General features: G+C 38.9%; 1 protein-coding gene across 1 annotated transcript in view; it reads right to left on the bottom strand.

Annotated features, from left to right (window-relative positions):
• Nucleotides 1–844: 844 nt before the first annotated feature.
• The window catches only part of ABCA4 (ATP binding cassette subfamily A member 4), a 63997-nt gene continuing 42576 nt past the window's right edge, over nucleotides 845–22265 (bottom strand). The window contains exons 26-49 of the mRNA XM_066192428.1: nucleotides 22044–22092; nucleotides 21281–21522; nucleotides 20763–20887; nucleotides 20015–20113; nucleotides 18786–18975; nucleotides 16459–16553; nucleotides 15512–15544; nucleotides 14263–14368; nucleotides 14071–14145; nucleotides 13431–13600; nucleotides 12327–12504; nucleotides 10811–10926; nucleotides 9996–10143; nucleotides 9290–9413; nucleotides 8440–8569; nucleotides 7415–7535; nucleotides 7189–7251; nucleotides 6970–7076; nucleotides 5853–5994; nucleotides 5154–5288; nucleotides 3871–3974; nucleotides 3692–3784; nucleotides 3123–3372; nucleotides 845–2266 (exon numbers count right to left, since the gene is read on the bottom strand). Coding sequence (XP_066048525.1) covers nucleotides 2144–2266; nucleotides 3123–3372; nucleotides 3692–3784; nucleotides 3871–3974; nucleotides 5154–5288; nucleotides 5853–5994; nucleotides 6970–7076; nucleotides 7189–7251; nucleotides 7415–7535; nucleotides 8440–8569; nucleotides 9290–9413; nucleotides 9996–10143; nucleotides 10811–10926; nucleotides 12327–12504; nucleotides 13431–13600; nucleotides 14071–14145; nucleotides 14263–14368; nucleotides 15512–15544; nucleotides 16459–16553; nucleotides 18786–18975; nucleotides 20015–20113; nucleotides 20763–20887; nucleotides 21281–21522; nucleotides 22044–22092 — 3018 coding nt within the window. The 3' untranslated portion in view covers nucleotides 845–2143. The remainder of the gene's footprint in view (nucleotides 2267–3122; nucleotides 3373–3691; nucleotides 3785–3870; nucleotides 3975–5153; nucleotides 5289–5852; nucleotides 5995–6969; nucleotides 7077–7188; nucleotides 7252–7414; nucleotides 7536–8439; nucleotides 8570–9289; nucleotides 9414–9995; nucleotides 10144–10810; nucleotides 10927–12326; nucleotides 12505–13430; nucleotides 13601–14070; nucleotides 14146–14262; nucleotides 14369–15511; nucleotides 15545–16458; nucleotides 16554–18785; nucleotides 18976–20014; nucleotides 20114–20762; nucleotides 20888–21280; nucleotides 21523–22043; nucleotides 22093–22265) is intronic.

The raw sequence follows: 22265 nt of genomic DNA, 5'->3' as shown, positions 1-22265 counted from the left end.
CCCTGCAGTTCACTGTAACATGACTTAGATTTTTCTGTACTAGTCTGTTTAGATTGATGGATCAGAGATCCTGAGAAGTCTGTGCTGAAAAGCAGCTCCAAATTTAGCAGTGGCATTCTGCAAGACAGAAGTACACTGGAACGAGGACACACCAGCTAACTACCAGAGCTCAGTTCAGCCAGCACGGCCAGCTGGCCTCGGGACAGTTGCATGATCTGCCTTCTTTGACTTGAAGAGAGTGTGCTGCCTGGAGGCAGGTGCTTTGTAACAGATAACATTACCAAAGAATATGAATGGTTCCTGGAATAAAGAAATAGGCAATATCTCAAAAACCTGATTTGGGTCTAACCCCTTAATTTGCCAAAAGAGGCTGAAGTAAGAAGTATTTGTAGTATTTGTGAATGTGATATCCTGTGCTGGGGTTTTCTGTCTGTTTTTGGTCTTCCTCATTAGTAGGTTGCATAGTAAATAAGATTCAGAAGCAATCTAACCTATGCCATACATTTGATATCTGGTCTGTTTTGATATAACATCTCCTTATGATACTAATCGACCTTTTACGCAGCATTTTACATCAGGCTTCTCTAAGTAGTTTTTAATACACTTTGTAAATCCATGAAGTGACTGCTAGTCCTCGGAATGCTCTTCCTATTTTTGGAGCCAGGGAGAAAAATCAGCTTCATTTTGGACTTCCTGTGTTTTCTTTGTCACAGGATGTTCTGTGGGACTTAGTTGGTTTTGTGTAAATCTAGTAAAAAAAGGCTATTGAAATCTATCTGAATGACATTTTAAAGAAGCTATTTTGGAATATGAAGACAATGCATAGATACTGTTTTGTTTCATAATTAATTTATTTATCTATAATAGATGTATAGAAAGATTTTTGCAACTATTTGTAAGGGTGAAATATGCAATAAAATCTATTTTAAAACCAGTTGAAATAATTATGGCAAAAAGAGAAGGCTACAGCTGGTAGCTGAAGTTTCATAATATTTTGTACAGTATAAAGCAACAGTGTCCTTATTAAAAAAATCTACATCAATTGAAGAAAAATATATTTCAAAGCAAAAATACATGACCCAGATTTTAATTCTGTACAACATGTCTTAGAGAAGATTTCTTAGAAATTATTAGATCTGATAGATAACTAAAGCAATACATCATTATGAATCTGTTTTCAGTATTGTTTTTCTGCTAATTAAGCTGTGAACCAGAAAAAAAGAGCTAAATGTCAAATGATTTCCCACTGAGTGCAGTGTGGAGTACAAGCAGGTTGAAATTTTCTTTCTGAGGAGGTAGAAAGCACGATACCCTATTCACACTTTACACCCACTTGATGTCCAGTCACAGGAAAGAAGAAAAATTTGGTCCTGTTTAGTAACAAAGAGATCTTTCCACATCTCTGCAAGAAAACAAAACTTTTGGCAGATTTGGACATACTGTCTTTCTTTTTAATCTCTACTTTGACATTTGGCTTCTATTTGAGGCAGCTTGAAGATGAGTATGAGATAATTTTAATTAATTTTTTTTAAAAAAAGCAAGTTTCTTGTCTGGGTCTGAGCTCTGAATTAATTCTTTTCATTCTTGCTGAGAGAACCGTCTGTTTTCACTGGCAGCCTGGTGAGACAGGGAAGCAATGTCTCAGGACTAGCCCCATCAGCCAGCACTGTTCTGACCTTGATAGTCCTGTGCACTCAGCATGGCAGGAATCTGATTCTAAGCTGGGCAACGCTCTCAGCTTCAGAACCTGTCTGCTGACTGGTAGCAGTTGACATAAGGGTTAAATAAGAAAAACCTGCCAGCCTGAGAATACCAGATAGAGAATCCATCTTTGATGGTATTTATATGCCAAGAAATATAAAGGAGGAATGAGATTACTTGCAATCTTAGAATGGAATAAAAGGAAGATTTTATTCCATAGTAAGGACCTGCCTTTCCTTTGACACTGTTAGCATGTAGTGTTACTGGTAGAGCAGTAGAAGTTGGCTGTTGTTAGGGCTGTTGGTGAGAGCACAGTGCTCAGAAAGGTGCAAAAAATCAGTGTAATACTGAGTGTGCAAACCTTTGTTTTACCCTTGCTCTGCTCTGGTATGGCACATGTTTGCACTGTGCAAACACTAAGCCTGGAGGCTGCAAGAGCACTCTATGCAACTGCCTGCTGGTGCAGAGCTGGGGACACCCTTGCTTCTCGGCTGGCTCCAGCTGCACGCGGATGTAAAGGAATTTCCTCATCCTCCATCTGCTGTTTAGCAAAGTTCACGAAAACCTGTGTGAGGAAAGCAGAAAATGTCACCATGTCTTCAACTGAGATGAGTTAGTGGAATGACTTCTCTGCAGGAAACAAACAGAAGGGGGAATCCACAGACATCAACTGAACTGAGGCACTGCGTTATCAGCCGAGATCATGAGTTCCTTGTTTATTTTGATAAACTTCCTTGCAACTTCCTTCCTTTGGATGTACTTGCTTGCAAGTAAAATCCTATTTTTTCTTAAGGAGGAGATGGCTTCAGCCAGGTTTTCATGGTTTGCACAGCATGAATTTGGTTGTGATAGGAAAAAGGGGACAGAATATTTTAGTAGGAAGCTGAAAGGCAGCCAGAAATGTCTCTCTTGCAATCCCACCAAAACCAGCTTTGCATACATGGACCCTTTGTTACTTAGGAAAGCAGACAGATGGGGCCAATACCCTCTAGCAAGTGGGTGTTTTCAAAACTCCCAGTGGACTTCCCAGGTTTTGTGTATGTAACTGCTTCTCACAGTATCTTTGACAGAACACAGTCCAAACCTCTTATTTAAAATAAAATGCTACCCTCAGCTCAGTCTCATTCCAAATTGCTGACCTTGCTCAGACTGCTGCTCCTGAAGGAATGGGTTGTGTGAATTCTGTCATCTAGGAAATGCTGTCTTACCAGCTTTCACATGGCACCTATTTACACAGGGAATAAGTTACTGATTCATACTGATACATCCTCCTTGATGAGAGACTTGGGAGTCTTGCCTGAGAAAGAGATGTGAGATAATTCCCTAAACAATTTGGTCCTTCAGTTGTTTGGATACATCCCCTTACGTTGCTTATTTCTCACCAGACAGGCTTTCTCATGGATGTTTTACTTTTTACTCACCTGATCTAATGTTGTTTGAGACACAGAATATTCTTCAATATGCAAATTTTCCTTATTGGAGATAATTAATCGAAAAATCTTAGCCAGAGAGGAAGAGCAAATCTGATACTGCAGCATGTTGTAGTGTTTCTCTCTCTGTAAACTCCCTGGGAAGTTGATTCGTATGAATTTCTCAGCAGGAGCAGGATCTGGAGGCAGCCCAGACTTTGGAGCTTTGATTTTCAGGGTGACAATGTAGCCATCTCCAAACCTGGGAAGGACGTGTGGATTTAGGAACTGGGTGAAGAGGTTGTTTCATTATTCAGGAAGAAAATTAGTTTTCTGCAGCTGTGAGAAAAATAGTAGTATCTGAAAGATATTGCATTAGATCCAGCTTTTTAGGAAGCCCTGCAGCAGTGGTATGTAGCATAAAAGAGTTGAAAGGAGATCTGGTCAGATTGTCTAATATACAACAGAGCTGCACCCAGAAATAGGTCTGGTTAAACATTGAATTGCTCATATTAGCAATAGTACATGTCACATATACTAAATTTTCCCATTAAAAACCATGATAAAAATATTCTACTTACTTGTATTTTAGCTCCTGAATTGTGCCTAGGCATTTGAAGGTACCTTGTACCATGATGGCTAAACGAGTACAGAGGGCTTCACATTCTTCCATACTTCAAAACAGAGAAGAGATATTTGAGATAAAAGCCAACAGATGTACTTCAGCTGCTTTTGGATTCTGAATCCTGTCTGTTTTTACCTGTGTGAGGTTAGAACCACTGCTCGCCCATCCCTGAGCACACCAACAATGGAGTCCCACAGAAGGCGCCGGGACTGAGGGTCCATCCCAGTAGTCGGTTCATCCTGTAATGGAAATGTTAAGGCAATCAGAGTCAGATAAAACAGGGAAAATCTATTTAGAATCAAGTCGTTTTTTGGACCATAACACATAATTGCTTCTCTACAGTAATCTGTGCCTTAAGAAAGCTCATAAACCTTGAGAAGTGTAGGAGTGCGTGGGTACCAATGGACTTCTTGGCACAAAGCAGTAAAGAAACAATTACATGGACTGCAGGTAAGAGTACAGTGCTGTCTGTGTAGGGCACAGCTACAGGGAAGGGAGTGCCTTTTCTGGGAAACAATGAGCTCTCACCAGGTTATCTTATTTGTATAAACATATAGGACATTGATCAATCCAAGAAACTAGTGAATTCACTCTGATTTACACCACCTAAGGATTTGATCCTACATAAATCAGGTGACTCAGTAAGTAACAAAAAATGTAAACAAAATTAGGATAGAAAAATTTTCATTGAACATTTTGTCTTAAGAAATTATGGAACACATTTTATCTGACTGGTTACTACAGGCAGAATACATGTATAGGCCCATTAAATGGTATAAGGAACCAGGCTACTAAAATTTTTTAAAACACTTCATAGACTTAACAAAGTAGAAGTGACTGTGCCTAAAAATCATAGACATACAAATTAAGGTGGTAGAATATAGTCTCAATAAAGAATTTCTGTGGTAATTTCATATAGAATTTTCCTTTCGATGTGCAATTATCCAATCACTTATTTTATTTGGCAAGAACTACATTTCAGCATTTGGACAGTTTAGTATAGATTTGTATAATTTATTCCAAAGATGTCAAAGGCTGGAAAAGGGTAGTATCTTCCTCTATTCTGCTGGATAAAGCAGCCAGGTGTATATGTTGGAAGATCATCTTTTACATCAGTGGCTACACTGACATAAAAAGGCAGACTGAAACTAAACAACAGTTTAAATTCCGATTTTTCTGGATTATAGATTTTATCTCAACACATTCTTTTTTAAAGAGATTTCTTTTGTAATCACTTGGGACCCATCAAAAACATAGCTACGCATCCTAGAGCACACCTGAAATTAGCTCAAAATTACACAGAAATAGCTGTAAATTGAGGGCAGAAAGGAGCTTGCAAGGACTTTGTAGCTCTTTAGCATGTAGTGTTATGAGATGTTATATTGAACTACCCAGGGCTGTGTTTCCACGACACTTACTAGCAAGACAAGTGGTGGGCAGCCTATCAGGGCAATGGCAGTGGAGAGCTTGCGCTTGTTGCCACCACTGTAGGTCCCTGCCAGGTGGTCTGCGTACATGGGAAGTCCCAGCTTCTGGATGCCCCACTCAGCAACCTGTGAGAAAGACCATCTGTTTCACACAGCAGCCAATGCACAGCAGACAGGATTGCTGATATATCCCTCTTCTGGTAAAAACATGACAGTCCCCTGGGTTTTAGCACATTCATTTTAGAACTGGGCCAGAGAAGTACAAAATATTTATGATGATGATGAGAGGTGTCTTAACTACATGAGGGAAAGCCATAAAGCAGCCTCAGCTGTAGACTTCTATCTGAGCAAGAATTTAAATTATTTTCTTCTGGAATCTTCATATTTTCTTCCCTATACATACACAGCTGTAAAGGCAAGAGAAAACAGCAACCAGTGCCATTCTGAGCCACAGGAATTGCATCTCTAGCCTTTCATTGTTGGTGCCACAGATTTGCAACTACCATTAATGCCTGGGAACCTGCATTTGATAGTGTGGTCTTGTTACTTAACTGTGCAAATGACAGGAACACTCCCAGGACTTCAATACACAGAATAACAAGTCCACTTTGGAAATTCTGGCCTGTGGCATGTTAAGAGCACAAATCGTCACAAATATCACCGTAACTATCAAAAGCAAGACTACTTTACCCTCTTGATTTCTTCTGCTGGAACCCCCCGCAAGCGTGCATATAAATAGAGGTGTTCTCGTCCTGTGAGCAGGTCATCAATGGCATCAAACTGAGGGCAGTATCCCATGTTTTGATGGACATTAGAAATGTGGGTCAATATACTGGAGAAACAAAGAAAAGAGTTTTAGTTCTGTAATACTAGCTCTAAAGACAGAGCTCTAAAGAAGAACAGTTTGAAAAAAAATCCTTATTTTCTGGGGCAGCAACTCTTGTAAGAGGAGAATTAATTCTTCCTGATAAAACATCCTATGAAAATATCTGTATGTAAGAGCGAGGAGTATATTCTTGTCTTAAGCCAGCTCAGTCCTAGTTAAGAGTGTAAGCCAATTTCCCCTCACCCATTTTCTTCTTAAAGTATAGACTAACTTAGTGAGAAGCTCTTTAAGCAGCCACTCAGGTTTACTACTTTTTGAAAACAGTGTTTATATCTAGAAGAAAAGAAGCAGTTATTTCAGCTCAGAATATGGTCACTAGCAACAGACAGGCAGGACACAAGGCTAACACTTCAATGGTAGTAGGAAAAATACAAAAACATGGAATGGATGTGATTGGAAGGGGGCTCTGGACATTATCTTGTCCATTGACCCAGCTCGGGCAGAGTCACCTAGAACAGGGTGCCCAGGACCATGTCCTGGCAACAAAAGAGTTGTTGTTCAAATCACATCAATGGACACAGAGTCAAATCTCAGCTACACCTAACAAGCCAAGGCATACAACCTTAAACCAACTTAAGTGCATACCAGATCACACCGTGATAACTTATGACATTATGCCAGCACTGTGTAAACAAAGATGCTAGAAACAGCCAGAGAAAAGTCCCAAAGCTCAGATCAAAGCACCCTGTTGGATGGGTTATCTTATGTTTGGGAGCTCTTCCCACTAGATATGATTGCCTTGTCCCACTGTTAGCATTATTACAACTCACCCACAGATTTTACAAGTGTTAAAGGTATCAAATGCAATTGTGTGTTATTTGTGATCTCAGTGCCATAGAGCTGCTGGATCATTGAGAGTGTGATGTGGACAGTTCTACGCTGGTAAATGGACTGTCACAGGGGTTTTTTTAAGGTACTTACCTATTGCCAGCCACTACAGCATCTCCAGATGTCACATCAGTATCTCCAGTCAGCATTTTGAATGTTGTTGTTTTACCAGCACCATTCACTCCCAAAAGGCCAAAGCACTAAATTGCAAAATTTATCATATTCTTTAATATTTCCAACTTGCAAATCAGCAGGGGCATAAAATCTGAACTGATTGACGGAATGTAATTCCAGTGTTATTGAACAACCTACCTCTCCGGGACGGATGCCAACACAGAGTCTGTCCACTGCAGGCTTGCATCGACCTGCATAAATCTATATTGATGGGGAAGGAAAAAAAAAGGAAAGTTCCTATTTCAAGACATCTACAGAAATGAAAATCATCTTAATTTTTAGTTTAGTTTAATGTTATTGGGATGAGGCAACTTTAGAACTGAGACAGGAGTAAATATTTTTTTCATTCTTCTCAAAACATTACCTTGGTCAGTTCTTGTAATTGTAAGATATCAGTTTTGTTGCCTCCATTCATAATTCTTTTTCTTTCTTCTGCAACATCCTCGTCTTCATTAATAATAGGTGACATGGCAGTCTCAGCAAACCTGGAAAAACCCAAGATACTGAGTTGCCCTGGGTTCAGTTAGAATAACAGTGTGAAACAATGGCTAATCTGCTGCCAAAAATGTGACTGGTGGAAGCAGTGGGGTTGAAATCCACAATGTGACATTGGCTGGAGTATTCCTGCTGTTGAGAGAAGCCCTGACCTTTAAAGTTAATCTCTAGATACTAAAAAAGGAGGAAATGACTTGCTCAAAAGAACATGCCTTGTCAGTCACTGATATGACAACAACCTGCCCCTTAGCCACAGCTTTCACTATTTAGCTACTCTTAGTACCTAGTGATGGTCCTTAGAAGTTTTGAGTACATCTCTGCAAGAAAGTATTCTTATAATTGCATAAATTAGTGCTCTTGTTGGCAATCTTGAACAGGAGTGAATGACCCAGTCACAGCTGGTAGGTAGCAGTTTTCATCAAGGAAGAGGCACATTTGTAAAGCAGAGAGGGGAAGTTCACAAAGTGTCCAGGATACAGCTGTCCTGTGCCACAGACTAGAACTGCTGTCTTGGGATGTCAGGCTAGTACCTTATAGTACTAGCTATTACCTAGCCTGACTGGTACTGAGGACACTACAGACTTCCCAGGTAATTTTATAATCTCACTATTACAGTGTCTTAAACAAACAAAAAAACCCCCATTAAAATCTTAATTCAAGAAAACGATTTTCTTTATTAAAATATTCTTATATCCTCTTAAGATAATGCAGATTTGTAAATGCTTTCTTGAATCAGGACATCAATAAATTAAGATAAGATCGGGTAAGTAAATAGAAAACAAAAAGGCTACAAATTTGGAGAAAAATTAAGAACATAAAGAAGAAAAGAGGGACATAGAGAATAACAAACTTATTCTTTTAATAAGGGAACATTAATAGAGCTTTTAGACATACCATCTTGTGGAGAACAAACGGTGCTGCATAAAGAGATTCAGAAAGAAGAACACAACTCCTTGAAGAGCCATGGCAACCAAGTTCTTTCCAACAAAGTCCCACTGAAAGGGATCAGAAACATGCTCCTCCCCTTTGGAGAAAGAGCACCACACAGGAAGATGAAATACTGCTGAAAAACCCCACTACTCCTCAAAACAAAAAGCATAATCATAATGATTTATTCTACTTTATTTGCTCATGATTAGGCAATGGTTTAATTTTCCAGTCTTATAAAAATTCTTTACAAAATGCCTTTCAAGTTCAACTGCTGCATGGAGTAAAAATAATCTCTTTGAATACACACTAATTTGGATATCATTACATGAAACTTGCATGGATTATGTGAAAAGACACACGTTTTCTGAATAAAAACAGATGAGTTCTGCTGTATGACTTTTCTTTTAATAAGCTGTCTGATATCAAAGGCAATCATATCCCAAGAGAATGCATTTGAAGAACAGCAGTCACTTTAAACATTAACTGAGGTATTCAAATGAAATTAAAAAAGAAATCCTCCTGTAATGACTTAAGGTCTTCCAAACAAAGGATGAAAAGACACCAGAGGCTGACACTGAACAAATGGGTTCATTTCCAATGCAGACTACTGGTTGGGCTGTAGAGTTCTGGAAGCACTACCATCAGAAGTGATTCCTTCAGAGAGGGTGAACTTTCATACTCCTCATCCATCTGATGATGGAAGAGGTGAGAATTTCAGAAATTACTACTTTTCTGAGTTAATCCTTCCAAACATCTCATCCAGGGGCAGGACAGGTGACACAGCCATGACTTGTTCCTTATTGGCTTTACCTACCAAACCTCGCATATACTTCAGTCACAGCTTGGTTCATGGCCAAGTCGATGAGTCCACGGCCCAAGCAAAAATGTGGCAGGACAAGCAGCACATTTTTCAATGTTTTATTAAACTTCAGCAAAGACTGTAAGAAACAGAAACAACATAAGCTGTTTAAACCAGACCTGTTCAAGAAAACATAGCAAAGTAAGTTAAAAGTTCTTTGTGATGTCAGAGAAACTGGATGTTCTGTCTTAAAACAGAGTATTTATCAAGTTACACTCAAAGCAACATAAAACACAAACAGCAGAATCCTGGCACACACTGCATCAGATAAGGTGCTTATGAAACATTGGTAATGGGGAGAAAAATTAGATTTTGCAATGAATTATTTCCCTATGTAGCAGAGGTAATGTTTCTCTGTTGGTAATATGTAAAGCTGCTATGGGGCTGCTTTGGATTTGCACTGAAAACAGGGTTGATAACATAACAAGGATGTTTCAGCTATTTCTGAGCAGTACTTGCAGAGACAAGGCCTTTTCTGTGCCTTATCATACCCCCTAGCAAGGAGCTGGGAGTACACAAGGAGTTGGGAGGGGGCACAGCTGGGACAGCTGGCCCCAGCTGACTCAAGGGACATCCCAGACCATATGCAGTCATGCTGAGCACATAGAGAGAGGCTTTGGAGGGTGCCTGGCATCCTGCAAAATTACAAATCATTACTTACCAGATTGTTTTCAAATAATTCCAGGATGAATGTAATGGCACTGCTATTGATTCCCACAAAGAGATTAATACAAGACAATGCAACATAAGCAGTGCTGGGGATACTGAAGAAAGAAGAAGCAGGGTACATCATGGGAATTACTGCCCATCTGCATGCAAGAAATAGAAAAAACTAGGATAACTTTTCAGTATTCTTATGTCAGTTGGCCTCAAATTAAGCTTTCTTCCCATCCCAAGTATAACAAAATGGTGTAACCAACCAGTAACCCACTACAGTATTTTCTCCCTGGTTACTACATAAGATTTTCTTCTGCTTAGTCATTTTTTTTTTTTCTATTAAAATTCAGGTCAATAGACATTGCTAAAATTGAGAAAACTTAATGCTGGCAAGGTTGCTACCACGCCAGGTATCCTTGCACATTTCAGTGAATTGTACACCAAGAAGAAGAAACAAAGATATGTTCAATGCTGAAGGATACTTTAGTATTGACTGTGAATGTGGCAAATGAACAACCACTAAATTCCTACACAATGTACAAGGAAGAAATCAGTAAACTGAGCAAATATATTTTCCTGTATGGGTCACATTTAATGCTTAAAAATGCAAGGCAGGCAGTGACAAAAGAATCTCTTTCGTAGCATGTAGCCAGACAGAGTATGTAAATATCCCATAGAAGAATCTAGCTTTAACCTGTTTTGGATCCAACCAGTTCAATTTTTCAAAGATGGGTTCCACTAAGTACTGAGTTCAGTAACATGAAATCATTTCCATGTGAATTACAGGGCCCACCTGCAGCAATAACTTTGAACACTCACCCATACAGGAGCAGCAAGGCAATGAACACAGGGAGATTGGTCGGGGAGGCGTAGGCTTTCTTGTTGAATCCAGCGAATATAGCCACAACCATCCCAGCACTCAGTGCATAATTCACCTGCCACAGCACAGGGGGAAGATCGGTGTGTGAGACCTGAGAAGGGCTGCAAACATATCCAGATCCTACACATCATTCCAAAAGGAATTTATATTGAGGAACATCAGAATCTGAGTTAGACTAGTCACACTGAATTTTTTGGATCAACAGGTCGCTGGAAGTGCTCAACATTTTTCTAAGACATCTTTTATCAGACTGTTCATTAAAAATACAACACATGTTGTTGTTTCTTAGACTATGGTTTGTGAATCTATTATTTCATAGTCCGGCTGCCAGCCTGCCCACAAAAAGCGGCCATGGATGGGTCTGCAAGGGAAGTGCAGTTTCTAGTGATGCAAAAAAAGGCTTTGTAGGATGGAAGAGCAAGCCAAACTCCTGGGAAGAGGCTAAAGTGAGTATGCTTGGCCACTGCTCAATTTCTCTGTTCAGTTTTAGTAGCACTACTGTACTGCAATGCGTGGAATACCCCATGCAGAAAGGAAGGTAGCATTTCACAGAACTGCTAACACCACTTAATGCCTTTGCATCATGCTGTCAAGGGCAACAGCCAAGCAGAATTCCTGTCAAGGAAGCTGCTGTGAACAGCAGAGAACAAGAACTCTGGGATCTGCTTTTTTTTCCTCATTTAATAAAATAATGCTTTGCTTTTTCTTCTCCTGAGAGAACACCTGTCAAATCCTAAAGAGTTTTCGGCTTTTCAAATATTGATTTTCTTTTCCTTTTTAATATTTTAAATTCCATGTTCATGCTTTCCTTATTGCATAATTCCTTGGCCGCTTTCTTGGTCGTGAAGGCATGGCCAGAGAACCAATCCTTGCTTTGCCTCAGCCAGCCAAAGAATTTTCCCTTTTATGACAAAGTGGCTGGAGGGAAGCTGAGCCCTGTCTTAGCAAGTCTGCACCTGTGGTGTAAATCTTTTTGGAATAACACAGTGACCATGATACAGTGACCAAAAGAAATATGTAATTTTAGACACCATAGAGTATTTTGTCAGACCTATAGATACTGTTCTAGCAGCCTCTGAATCTTCCCCACATAGGTTTCTTGAATATCTTGAAATATATTTTGATCTTCTAGAGGACAGGAGCGACTAGCACCAGACAATGAGGCTTTTCCCTGCTGTAGTAAGTAGTACTTCATTATATATTCAGTTGTAAGGGCTAGAAATTCTAAGACTATAAAAATACAGCTTTATTAGTTGACTGAGTTGTGCACCTGAATTAATTTCTACATTTCTGAGGATCTAAGGCCAGATCCTTAGCATGATCTCTGAGAAACACTTAAGAGAAATGCATGCTTTGCAATGCTTAGAATCACCTTCACTTGGTTCACTGATTTGCCCTGAGTTCATGCACACCCAGGATAATCAGAGGCTGTCAATCACACCAGCAGTTACTTACTAAGTCCCACATGAAGTTAGTTAGCCAGTAGGTAACAGGGCTCACACCACTGACAAACTGGAGATGTTTGGCTTTTGTTACACGTTCTTGAATCAGGTATAAAACAAAACTGGCTGGTATAAAGGACATGGCAAAAATCACACAGATGGCAACAACAGCATCCACTGAAGTGGTCAGTCTACAACAGAGCACAAGAAGGGACTGTGAACAAGGGAATGGATGCAATATAGCACTATATTAGCATTTGGGGATTCTGGAGGGTGCTTTAAGATCTAGAAGTAGCAAGGCTGGTTTTTAAGTTGAAGACTTCTCCAGTTTCAAAGTGTGCTAGTGTATTTTTCCAAGTTGCTTTGAGGACTGCAGCTAACAAATATGGCACCATTCCCATATGTTTTACTTGCTTCATATATTGCAGTTTGACCAGCCTTTCCTGTGTGTGACATCTCAAACAAGACATTTAGGCACAGTAGCCAAAGTGCTCTGGAAGCAGGGAAAGGAGAAACTTAAAAAGGCAGGTTGGAGACAGTGAGATGAAGCACAGATTTTGCCTCTGTACTATAATGCAAAGTTTTCGGTTTCAATGAATTATGAACTGAATAGGAGATAAGAAAATCTTGTCTTTTTAGGGGATGTCTTTTTCAAGAAATTATGACTTTCAGGTTCGGGAATACACCAATCCTACGACATGCCATTGAAAATCTACCTGCGTGCTGCCTTTGGCACCAAGAGTGCGGGTTGTCAACTACTTGACCTATAGCCAATCAAGGATAAGTTCTCATTCCATTTTTTATTACATGTTTTTTTCAGAAGCACATGTATTGTATTTGGAGCATTAACAAAAATTGCAGAATCTTTGTGCTTGGGAATCAACAGAAACATGCAATAACGTATTTCCAATGGTCAGAGTTCCTATGTGGGATAGGAATGAACGCTTACGGGAATATAATGCGACGTGAATAGATTCTTGTTTAGAATAAAACTTCAGGGAAGGGCCTCCCGTCTCTCAATTGAACTCTTTCTCCTCAGAGTGTGAGCATGCTGGAAGTTGCAAGCTGCCAGGAGAGAGAGGGGTAAAAACCAGAAGTAGAGCACAAACAGACTTACACAGTGACTTCAGAGAGTTGCTCCTTGGTGAGGTTCAGAGGATGGTTTATAGCAGTGATCCCATGTTCCTCAGGGTCCTGACCAGTCCTCAGATTAGCTCTGAGGATTGCATTATTGGCTACATTGAGGAAACTAACCATAGCATGCCAGCCTTTATTGTTAAACCAAACCTAAAAGAGTCAGAAAACACGGATTAATTTAAGAAGCCTTCATTGAGCTACGGGAGAAAATCTGACTGCCTTTTATCTACTTTCGTGGGCACTGTCAGCAGGGATGAATCCAGTACCAGGAATTCATGGTTCCTAGGCACAGTCCTGCAGGAGGAGCTCACATACTATGCTTTTAAAAGCATTGGTCAACTACTGTCAGGGGATTTTATAAAAGGACATTTTAAGATTTAGTGTATCACTCAAGACATTTAGGACAGCAAGTAGTACTAAGAACATGATTTAAAAAAATCTCACATTTGAAATACTATGAATAAGGATTACCTATAGTATGGGATACAGTGTTAATACCAAGTTACTTCTGAAGTATAACATTTCAGCTCTTGCATCTGGGAATACCACCAGCAATATTCTCACAATTTGAAGTCTATGTCCAGAAAGACTATGAATTAACAGACTTATTCCAGCAATACCTTGATATTATCTTCAGTTTCCATGTATTTAAGGAAATTAGGGATCTCTTTAGCAGCAGCCAGTGAAGTTTGTCCCTAAAACAAAAAAGAAAAAGCTAAAGATCAGCCCTCTAGGTGAAATCTAATGCTGCAGTAACCATGCTTTAATAAGGGGTCAAAAACCAAACAATCAAAATTAAAAATCTTGCTTACTCCTGTCACATTCATCATTCGGCCAAGATCACTGAAAAAACTGACAATTTGATCTCCAGAAACATGAAGGACTGGAAGCCTCCCTCCAATAGAAATTCCTCCATATCTAGTAAAGAGAAAAATATCATCAAAAACTCATACCATACACCCATAAATATACATTAATGGAAATACTAAAATCCCACTTAATGCAAGTTTAAATTGTATACATCAAATATTTCATGTATAACAATTTTGATTCATTTTCTAACAAGTTGTATTAGGTCTTTTTAGGGCTTACAAACAATAGAAGCTCTGTCAGTTTTTGAGAGGTTTATGCCAGGATCCTGAGAAAATTATTTAGAGAGAAGATTTGGAGAAAACAGTGATTTCTACAGAGCAAAATCTTTAAATCAAGATAATTACCATATAATGGTTTAGACAGCATGGAAGACTAAGGACAGCATAGACCTCAGTAAAAATTTCAGATGCTCTGAGAGGAGCAGGTATTCACCAATGTCAGTACCAGCCTGCGCTCCATAATGGTAAGTACAAGATGAACTGAAGCCTAATCCCATAGGAAGCAATGCTTGCACATGGACAAGTAGATATTCCCTGAAGAAAGGCAGTCATCCAACTGCTATCTTTGAAGTGAACTCCTATTGCCAGTGAGAAATGAGTGTGTGCTTCAGGCTAACTAGTCATCTTTCTAAGCTTTCAGTAACTGCAGTGTAGATGTCACACGCTGGGTCAGCTGCTGTCCCTACTTAAAGGAGAAAACTAGTGCAATCTGGTTAATAACTACTGCACATGTACAGAGCAGGCATGAGGAATTGTGGTTGTTACGTCTGTATTTGATAGGCTGGTGTCTAGGTTTCGTCTCACTCATGTTTTTTGGAGGGTTTATATTTTTTCTGTGGCACTGAAAGAGCTGTGTCACAGCAGTATTACAATATACTGTACTATTGCATCAAACCATTTCACCACACAGTTCCCATTGGTTTGACTCCAGTAAGTAATAAAACTTTGATAGTTTCATTGTGAGTCTCTTGCTTTCATCTCCTGAAGGGAGTTCAAATGAATATAACCCCTTGTGTTTATAAGACCCTACCTGATCCCCAGCCTATTTCCCAATGAAGCCATCTCTTTGTTCTACACTGTCTGATGTAATTCCCCTTGCCCATTTACAGAAACACTGTGAGTCTCCCTGGTTAAACAGAAACACATTGTTCCGTTATTTACTACCTTAATCTGTGAATTGGTTTCTTACCTCTGCTCATTGACCCAGTATTTACTCTTCAAGCTGAAACAGACAAAGAGAATTCCCTCTCAATGCACAGAACAAAAGTCAATGATACATCAGGCTTAAATAAAAATTAAAGTTGAATTCCTATACTTTGCAGATCTCCAGTCTGCTGGTTATTACTTTGAGTTGTGGGTTTGGCAGGACTTCTGGCATTCCTTGCAGTGTGTTTCTGGCTTTTTATTTTCTGACATGATTCATCTCCGATTCATACAGAGATAAGCAAGATTCCTAAAGTGACACATACTGGGCTATTATAATCCATAATTAACTGATTTTAAAAGATGTATCTAAAGCAATTATGACACTTGCTAAGGGGAATCAGTCAGAGGCAGTCAGAACATAGCTAATATAAAGGGAACTTCAAGAACTCCGCTGGGAACTGAAAAAAGTAGCAAGGCCTGAATCCGAGATAATAGGCCATGGACACTGCACAGCTGATTACAACACTCAACACATAGGCCAGCTGAAGAGCTATCAGCAGGATGGATGTATCTGTGTAACACTGTCCTTTGGCTGCTCTTTAGCACTTCTGGGAAGCAAGTGATAATTAACTCAGGCAGATGGTCACGTTAGAGTGGCTACAGTTCTTCAGGGAGACAAAGTAGAATCTCTGCAAGGCAGTTCACCAATGCTGTGCAGAGGCACCATTTTTGTCACCATTAACTTGGTATTCCATCAGCACTGACACTTAGCTCTGCCTATAAAGGAGTACCTGATTATACAAATAGTTGTAACTGAAAATATTTAACTCCCCTAAAATCAGCCTCTTCTAGTCTTATATCAGAAATAGGGACATGGTGCTCAAATCTACAGAATACTGTGACAAATCAGGTGTTATGTCATTATTAAATGAAAATTTCATGACCGCATACAAAATTCCACGTGAAAAAGAAATATAGATACATCCCTACCTTCCTTTTATCAAAGTGGGATATGTTTTCACCAGAAAATCTGAAATATTTCTGCGGGTCAGATCTTGAAGAATTTCTGTGCTGCGTTGCACTCTCTGGCAAGAAACAAAAACCTAATCAATCACAAGAAAGTTTAGAGTGTCTTAAGCTATTAAGTGTTTGTCAGGAAAAGAGAAAAAATAGTTTGGTTCAGAGAAAATGCTCAGGTTCATAGTATCACTGAAAGAGAGTGGGTCAATCCCTCAAATGTCATTTCTATCCTAAACATCCTTACTTTATTAAGACTTTATAAGAAATCAATGTGTTTGCGATGCACGACACAAAACAGTTGCATGTCACTTTGAAACAGGTTTTTGCAACAAAGGCTTTTCTCAAGGTTTTTTGCAACAAGTTTCTCAAGGCTTTTTCTTCAATCTGAAAGTAGGAAACTTTTCAAATACACTGAGGCCCCAGTTAAAAAAAAAAAAAGTAATTTTCTATGATTTAGCAACTTTGGGTAAAAATTAATACAAAAAATTCACCTTCTCTAGCACATCAGATAGTTTGAATGAAATTCACCTTTTTTTAAAATATGAAAATTATGCCACATGGCAACTTTGTTAAGTCTTTTACAAATACAGGATTGGTGTGAAATGCAAGACCTCACACTCCTGAGTTTATCCCAAGGTAGAATACACTTTAAGAGGTTCCTGGGCAGCTCCAGGTGGCAAAGCTTGCAACCTGAAATCATCTGATAATGACCTAGGATGTAAGTCTAATGAACTTTCCAGAAGTTCCTGCACTTGTCCACAGAGAGTACTGGATGACACAGAAGACACATTAGAAATGTTCAGCTGATTCTAGACAGGAAGACTGGTAACATCCCCATAGTGCCTTAATTAATTGAGTTGTCTATGCTGAAACATAATTCTATTGACAATTATTTAAACACTGTGGCTTTCCTGGAGACTCAAGTGAACTGCTTCTTTCTGATAAGTTATACAAACTATAGTATCCTGCAAAATTATCAGGATAATATTATAATAAACACATTTTGTTTAGAGGACTAGAATCCTCACAAACAAAAATACTGTATTTTACTTGATTGTAAGAATTGAAGTTTTAGATTAAAGGTCTCTGAAATACATTAGCATGCAATCAGCAAAATTCAACTTTGTCTGTTGGACAGGAATTACTAAGAAATCAGAAATAACTTGGGATGCTGTAAGGTACATAACCTCTATCAATTTTTTTCTCTTCATAAACAGGAATTCTAGAGATATTTAAAACATCTTTGTTTTGTGAACAGTGACAGAGAAATCAAAGCAAGCTGAATCAGTGTTTTCAAGAGATTGTGTCATGGTAAATGGTATAGTCACCATCCCTGGAGTGTTCAAAAATGTCAAGATGTGGCACATGGGGATGGAGTGGTGAAGATGGCAGTGCTGGGTTAACAGCTGGACTCGATCTTAGAGGTCTTTTTTAAACTGAATGATTCTGTGATTCTATGAAAATGAGAAATGTTCTAGTCATTTTGCTAGTGTGTTCAGCCTCGCAAACAGGAATATTAAAGATGAACACTAATTTAATGTGAGACATTAAATTAGTGAGCTACTACTCTGAGAGTGGCTGCAATTCTGTTTAACTTCCTAGAAAAACATCTATTAAATGCAAATACTGACAGGCTGTAATTTTCCTTTGCTCTTCAAAAGAGCAAGCACATTTTATAAAGGGCACTGCTAAGATCATTCATTGACAGGAGAGGAGGGAATGTAGCTCTGTTTTTTCTCCATACAGCATCAGTGGTTATTAAATTACTCATCTTCATGCACATGCATAAAAATATTCATTTTTCTAGCCTAAAACATTTCTGATAGAAATTAAACTGAAAGACACGTAAAAATTAATAACTTGGGGTTCACTGAATATTAATTTTTCCATTCTAATGGGATGACCGCACTCCATGTTTTTAAAATTGTGACATTTTTTCTTTCCTCTTTCTCCCTCCAGCCCTTCCCTCCTTTAAAGAAAGGCAATATTCTAAATATAACTGTTCTTTGAGGCAAAAGATTATTTTTTTAATTATGTGACAAATTGTTGAAATTTTTGTGTTTTTCTTCCACACAAAAGGTTTGCAATCTGGATGACAACAGTAATGAAAATTTATTTAAATGTGCAAGCTTTTCACATACCACTGAAACTGAATTTCAGATTCCAGCAAGTCCTGCTCTCTTGAAAAATAATGTACTCAACTCCTTCCATGCATAGCAAGGTACTTAGACACTGCTCCCTTTCCCAGCACTTGCCATGAAAGTTTTCTACAAAGATTTATGGCACAAGAACACAACCTGTGGTGGTGGGACGCCTCCTGCACCAGCAGGGCATTCTGGCAGCATAGTGAGTTTCTTGTGAGTGCTGCACTTGCAGGAAGGTGATGGATTCTCGGGGCTCCACTCTTGGCTCAGCAGGAGGCTGCTTAGGTTAGGATGAACAGCAGGTGTGTTCCAGGCAGTTGGCATATTATTGCATGGGTAGTTCCTGTGGAGAGGAACAGGGCTTTAAGCTGTGCAGAGATAATGGTCCATAAGAACTCACAAATCCACAAAAGCACAGTGCTCTAAGCAGATATTCCTCCCTCAGCCCTCATTCCTGTGAGTTTTGAATAAGAAAATCATTTTAGAGTATTTGGTACACATGAATAAATACAGTCTTCCCCCACATCTCTGCCAAGTTTCTGCCTTCAGCTTGTAATAGGACAATGAAGGAACAAGGGGAATGTGTTCAATCCATCAGTACTGGAAATCTGGACTGGATATATCTTAGTGAAGAAACTATCATTTTCATTTTTCATGCAGTATATTTTCCTTTTTTTAAAAAAATATTCTCTTTGATTCTGCCATACCAGGTGGAGGAGAGAAATGGGAGAAAAGAGGACAACTAGAAGGATCAAACTGCTGGATATTGTGGCTGGGAAAGAGTCAGGGGAAAGGGAACAAATGTCAAAGCATAGCAAGCCAGTGACAAATGGCTCCAAAGCAGGACTCACAGGCAGGGTAAGCAGGTAGGACAACAAAAACTGGAGCTCTTCTAATGTTGCCATCACTTCAGAATGAGAATAATTTCAAATCATGGACACAGTCCTATTGCTGCTTCACAATCTGAGTGATTGCTGAAGTTATTGCTTCCTAATACATCAGTGCAAATTGGAGGAACCTGAAGGGACTCAGACATGGAAAGTGCCAGGGAAGCTGAGAAGATCTCAGCCAGGATAGCTGAGAAGAAGGCGTGAGGTCACTGACATAAATTTCAAGGTTGCTTAACTCTCAATATCAAGCTACACGAGCTGGTTTCCAGTCAGTCATATTGAACACTGTGAATCATTTTCAATCCAGTGGCAGCGTTATCTTGCTATTTGTTTCTTTGTTACTTTTGACCCAATATTAGATATAGCCAACAACGCATGTGAAGCACTGGGTCTTGTGAAGAGTCAAGCCAACTGATTCTTGTTTCACTACTCAAGTTCCACTAGAAGTACCCTGCTAGGATCTCATTCAAAAAAAATTAGCTAGAAACTTACAAAAGAGGCTGATTCTTCATGCAGCGAATTCCAAATCCTGGTTTATTCAAGAAAGCATGAGTAAGGGACACCATTTGCTCATTGCCAGGACGTTCATTGCTAAGGGAATAAGATAGGAATTTCTCTATAAAATATTTTTTCAAACTATTGTTCTGTACTATAATACACATGGCAATTAGAGAAGGACGGCCATATGGCAGTACCAACTACCCCCCTCTGAATGCTGATAATTCTATTGTTTTATTTATTTATGTAAAAACCCAGAATGTTCTGAGATGGTTGACAGGCACTGGTTCTTATATCCTAATACTAAAGTTGACTTCTAATAAAGTCCAGTGGCAGCGTTCTCTAAAAAAGGCTTGAATCCTCATTGCTATTCTCCCAGCACTGTCACAGTCAGTAATCAGAAGATGAAAAACATATTCTGCATTTTCATTTGCAGAGGCCTGGATCTCCTGTCAGACAGGATATGTAACTTTATAAGTGTTGAGGTCCTTAATTCAGGTCGGAGGAGGAAAATACTGAAGTTAGAAAGATATTTGAAAGACTATTTGCTAGGTATACTAGCAGCAGTATTCTACATGTGCAGCAGTTTCAAGCTATTTTAAATCTGCTGATTCCAGTGAAGTTAATCTTTTCTTACATCACACAGAGTGAGAAAAAGCAGTGAGACAGGGCTCCACGATGTTAAAGTCTAGGGAGAAAAAGGTAAATGTGTGACAAATGTACTTTAAGTGATTCCTCTTACCTGAAGAAAGTAAACTGTTGTCCATAGATCCAAGGATGTAATGTTAAGGCAGGATATTCTCCAAATGGAGGAATAATGACAGTAAGTACTAGAGACAGCAACACAAAACTAGCAGGGAGAACAACCTGCAGGAAACATGAAAACTTCACATTAGGGTATTATATAAATGTTGTAGAATAACACTGTACACACGCCCCATAATAAACGTAAACAAAGGACAGCAGGAGCACACAGATCCTGAACATCAACAATTTAATTTCCAGTGCTTTTGCTTAAAATTCTGGTTGTCATAGAAATGTTTTACGTTAAAAATAAAATACTGGGCTAATAATGATAGAATCATGAACTTGGTGCAGTTGGTAGACTCCAGGTAGCAAGAAATAAAAGAAGAGGCGGAAGAGTTGGAATCATAATTGCACTGTTCCTCATTTGTAGGACCTCTATTGCTTTCCATAGAGCCATCATTCCTGGAAAGACAGTGTTGAGAAGACTCAAGAACAGCACAAGTCAGTCAATACCTGTGCTAAGAAGTCCTTGTAGCTGCGGGAGGCATGGTAGAAGCGTTTGATGAGCAGTGCTTTGATCTGCTGATGTACAAGCTGAAAGCCTTTATACTGTCGGGACCCTTTGCCTTCATTTTGATCTCCTGCTTTGCCTACTGGCATTCGAGAAGTGTCTGTAGTTTTCAGGGCGGTTTGTTCAGCTGGTTTGTTCTCAGTAGGAGTTTTACCAAGAGCAGAACCATTTTCTTGTGTATCTCCTAGGTTAAGATGAGAAGCATCAGAGAAGACACTTTATCTTCTATACATGAAGCAGCACAGACATTTTAATGAGGTCCAGATTTTATCAACTGTATATATCGTATACAGTTGTTTTAATTAGAACTGTTGCACTGTGGTTGTATTTAGTGACATCATATAAGTTAACTCTCCTCTTACTCAGCAGGATGAACAATTTAATCATCTATGTAGTTTATGGACTAATAGTCAGCAAAGTACTTTTTATACAACTACTAAAGCTGTTGACATTTGGGTGGTCAACACTCCACTTTTATTTGCATAGTTAAGAATCTCATCCAAGATACATACAAGTCTTTCTGCTGACTTAATCTCTTTTTCTTGGGTATCATGTCAGGCCCTACAACCAGATATTTGCTGACAAAATTTATTTTGTCAAGAACACATAAAAGACTGAAATTTCTGAAACTCCTCTTTACAGAGTGTTCAGAAGAAAAAGCAGTCCCAAGAATAGTTAATCAAATACAGATTTGTGGATCTATACCTGTTTTTTGCATTTCAGGGTCAGCTTCTGCTGTGACCTTCAGGAAAACCTGCCATAGAGAAATATATTTTCTGGTTGGGAAAACGATAATTACAATAACCTGACTTTTAGAATCCCATACATCATCCTTTAATATAAAAGAAGAAAATTTGGATACCTTTCATATTATTACACAATCAGAGGTCTCTTATGAAATACCTTAAGAATAAATGAATGAACAAG

This window comes from Chamaea fasciata, unplaced genomic scaffold (assembly GCF_029207755.1).
Source record: "Chamaea fasciata isolate MVZ Bird 193981 ecotype frontalis unplaced genomic scaffold, bChaFas1.0.hap1 SCAF_10, whole genome shotgun sequence".
NCBI classification, from domain to species: domain Eukaryota; kingdom Metazoa; phylum Chordata; class Aves; order Passeriformes; family Sylviidae; genus Chamaea; species Chamaea fasciata.
The sequence above is the reverse complement of the archived record's forward strand: the minus strand, read 5'-3'. Positions and strand labels throughout refer to the sequence as shown.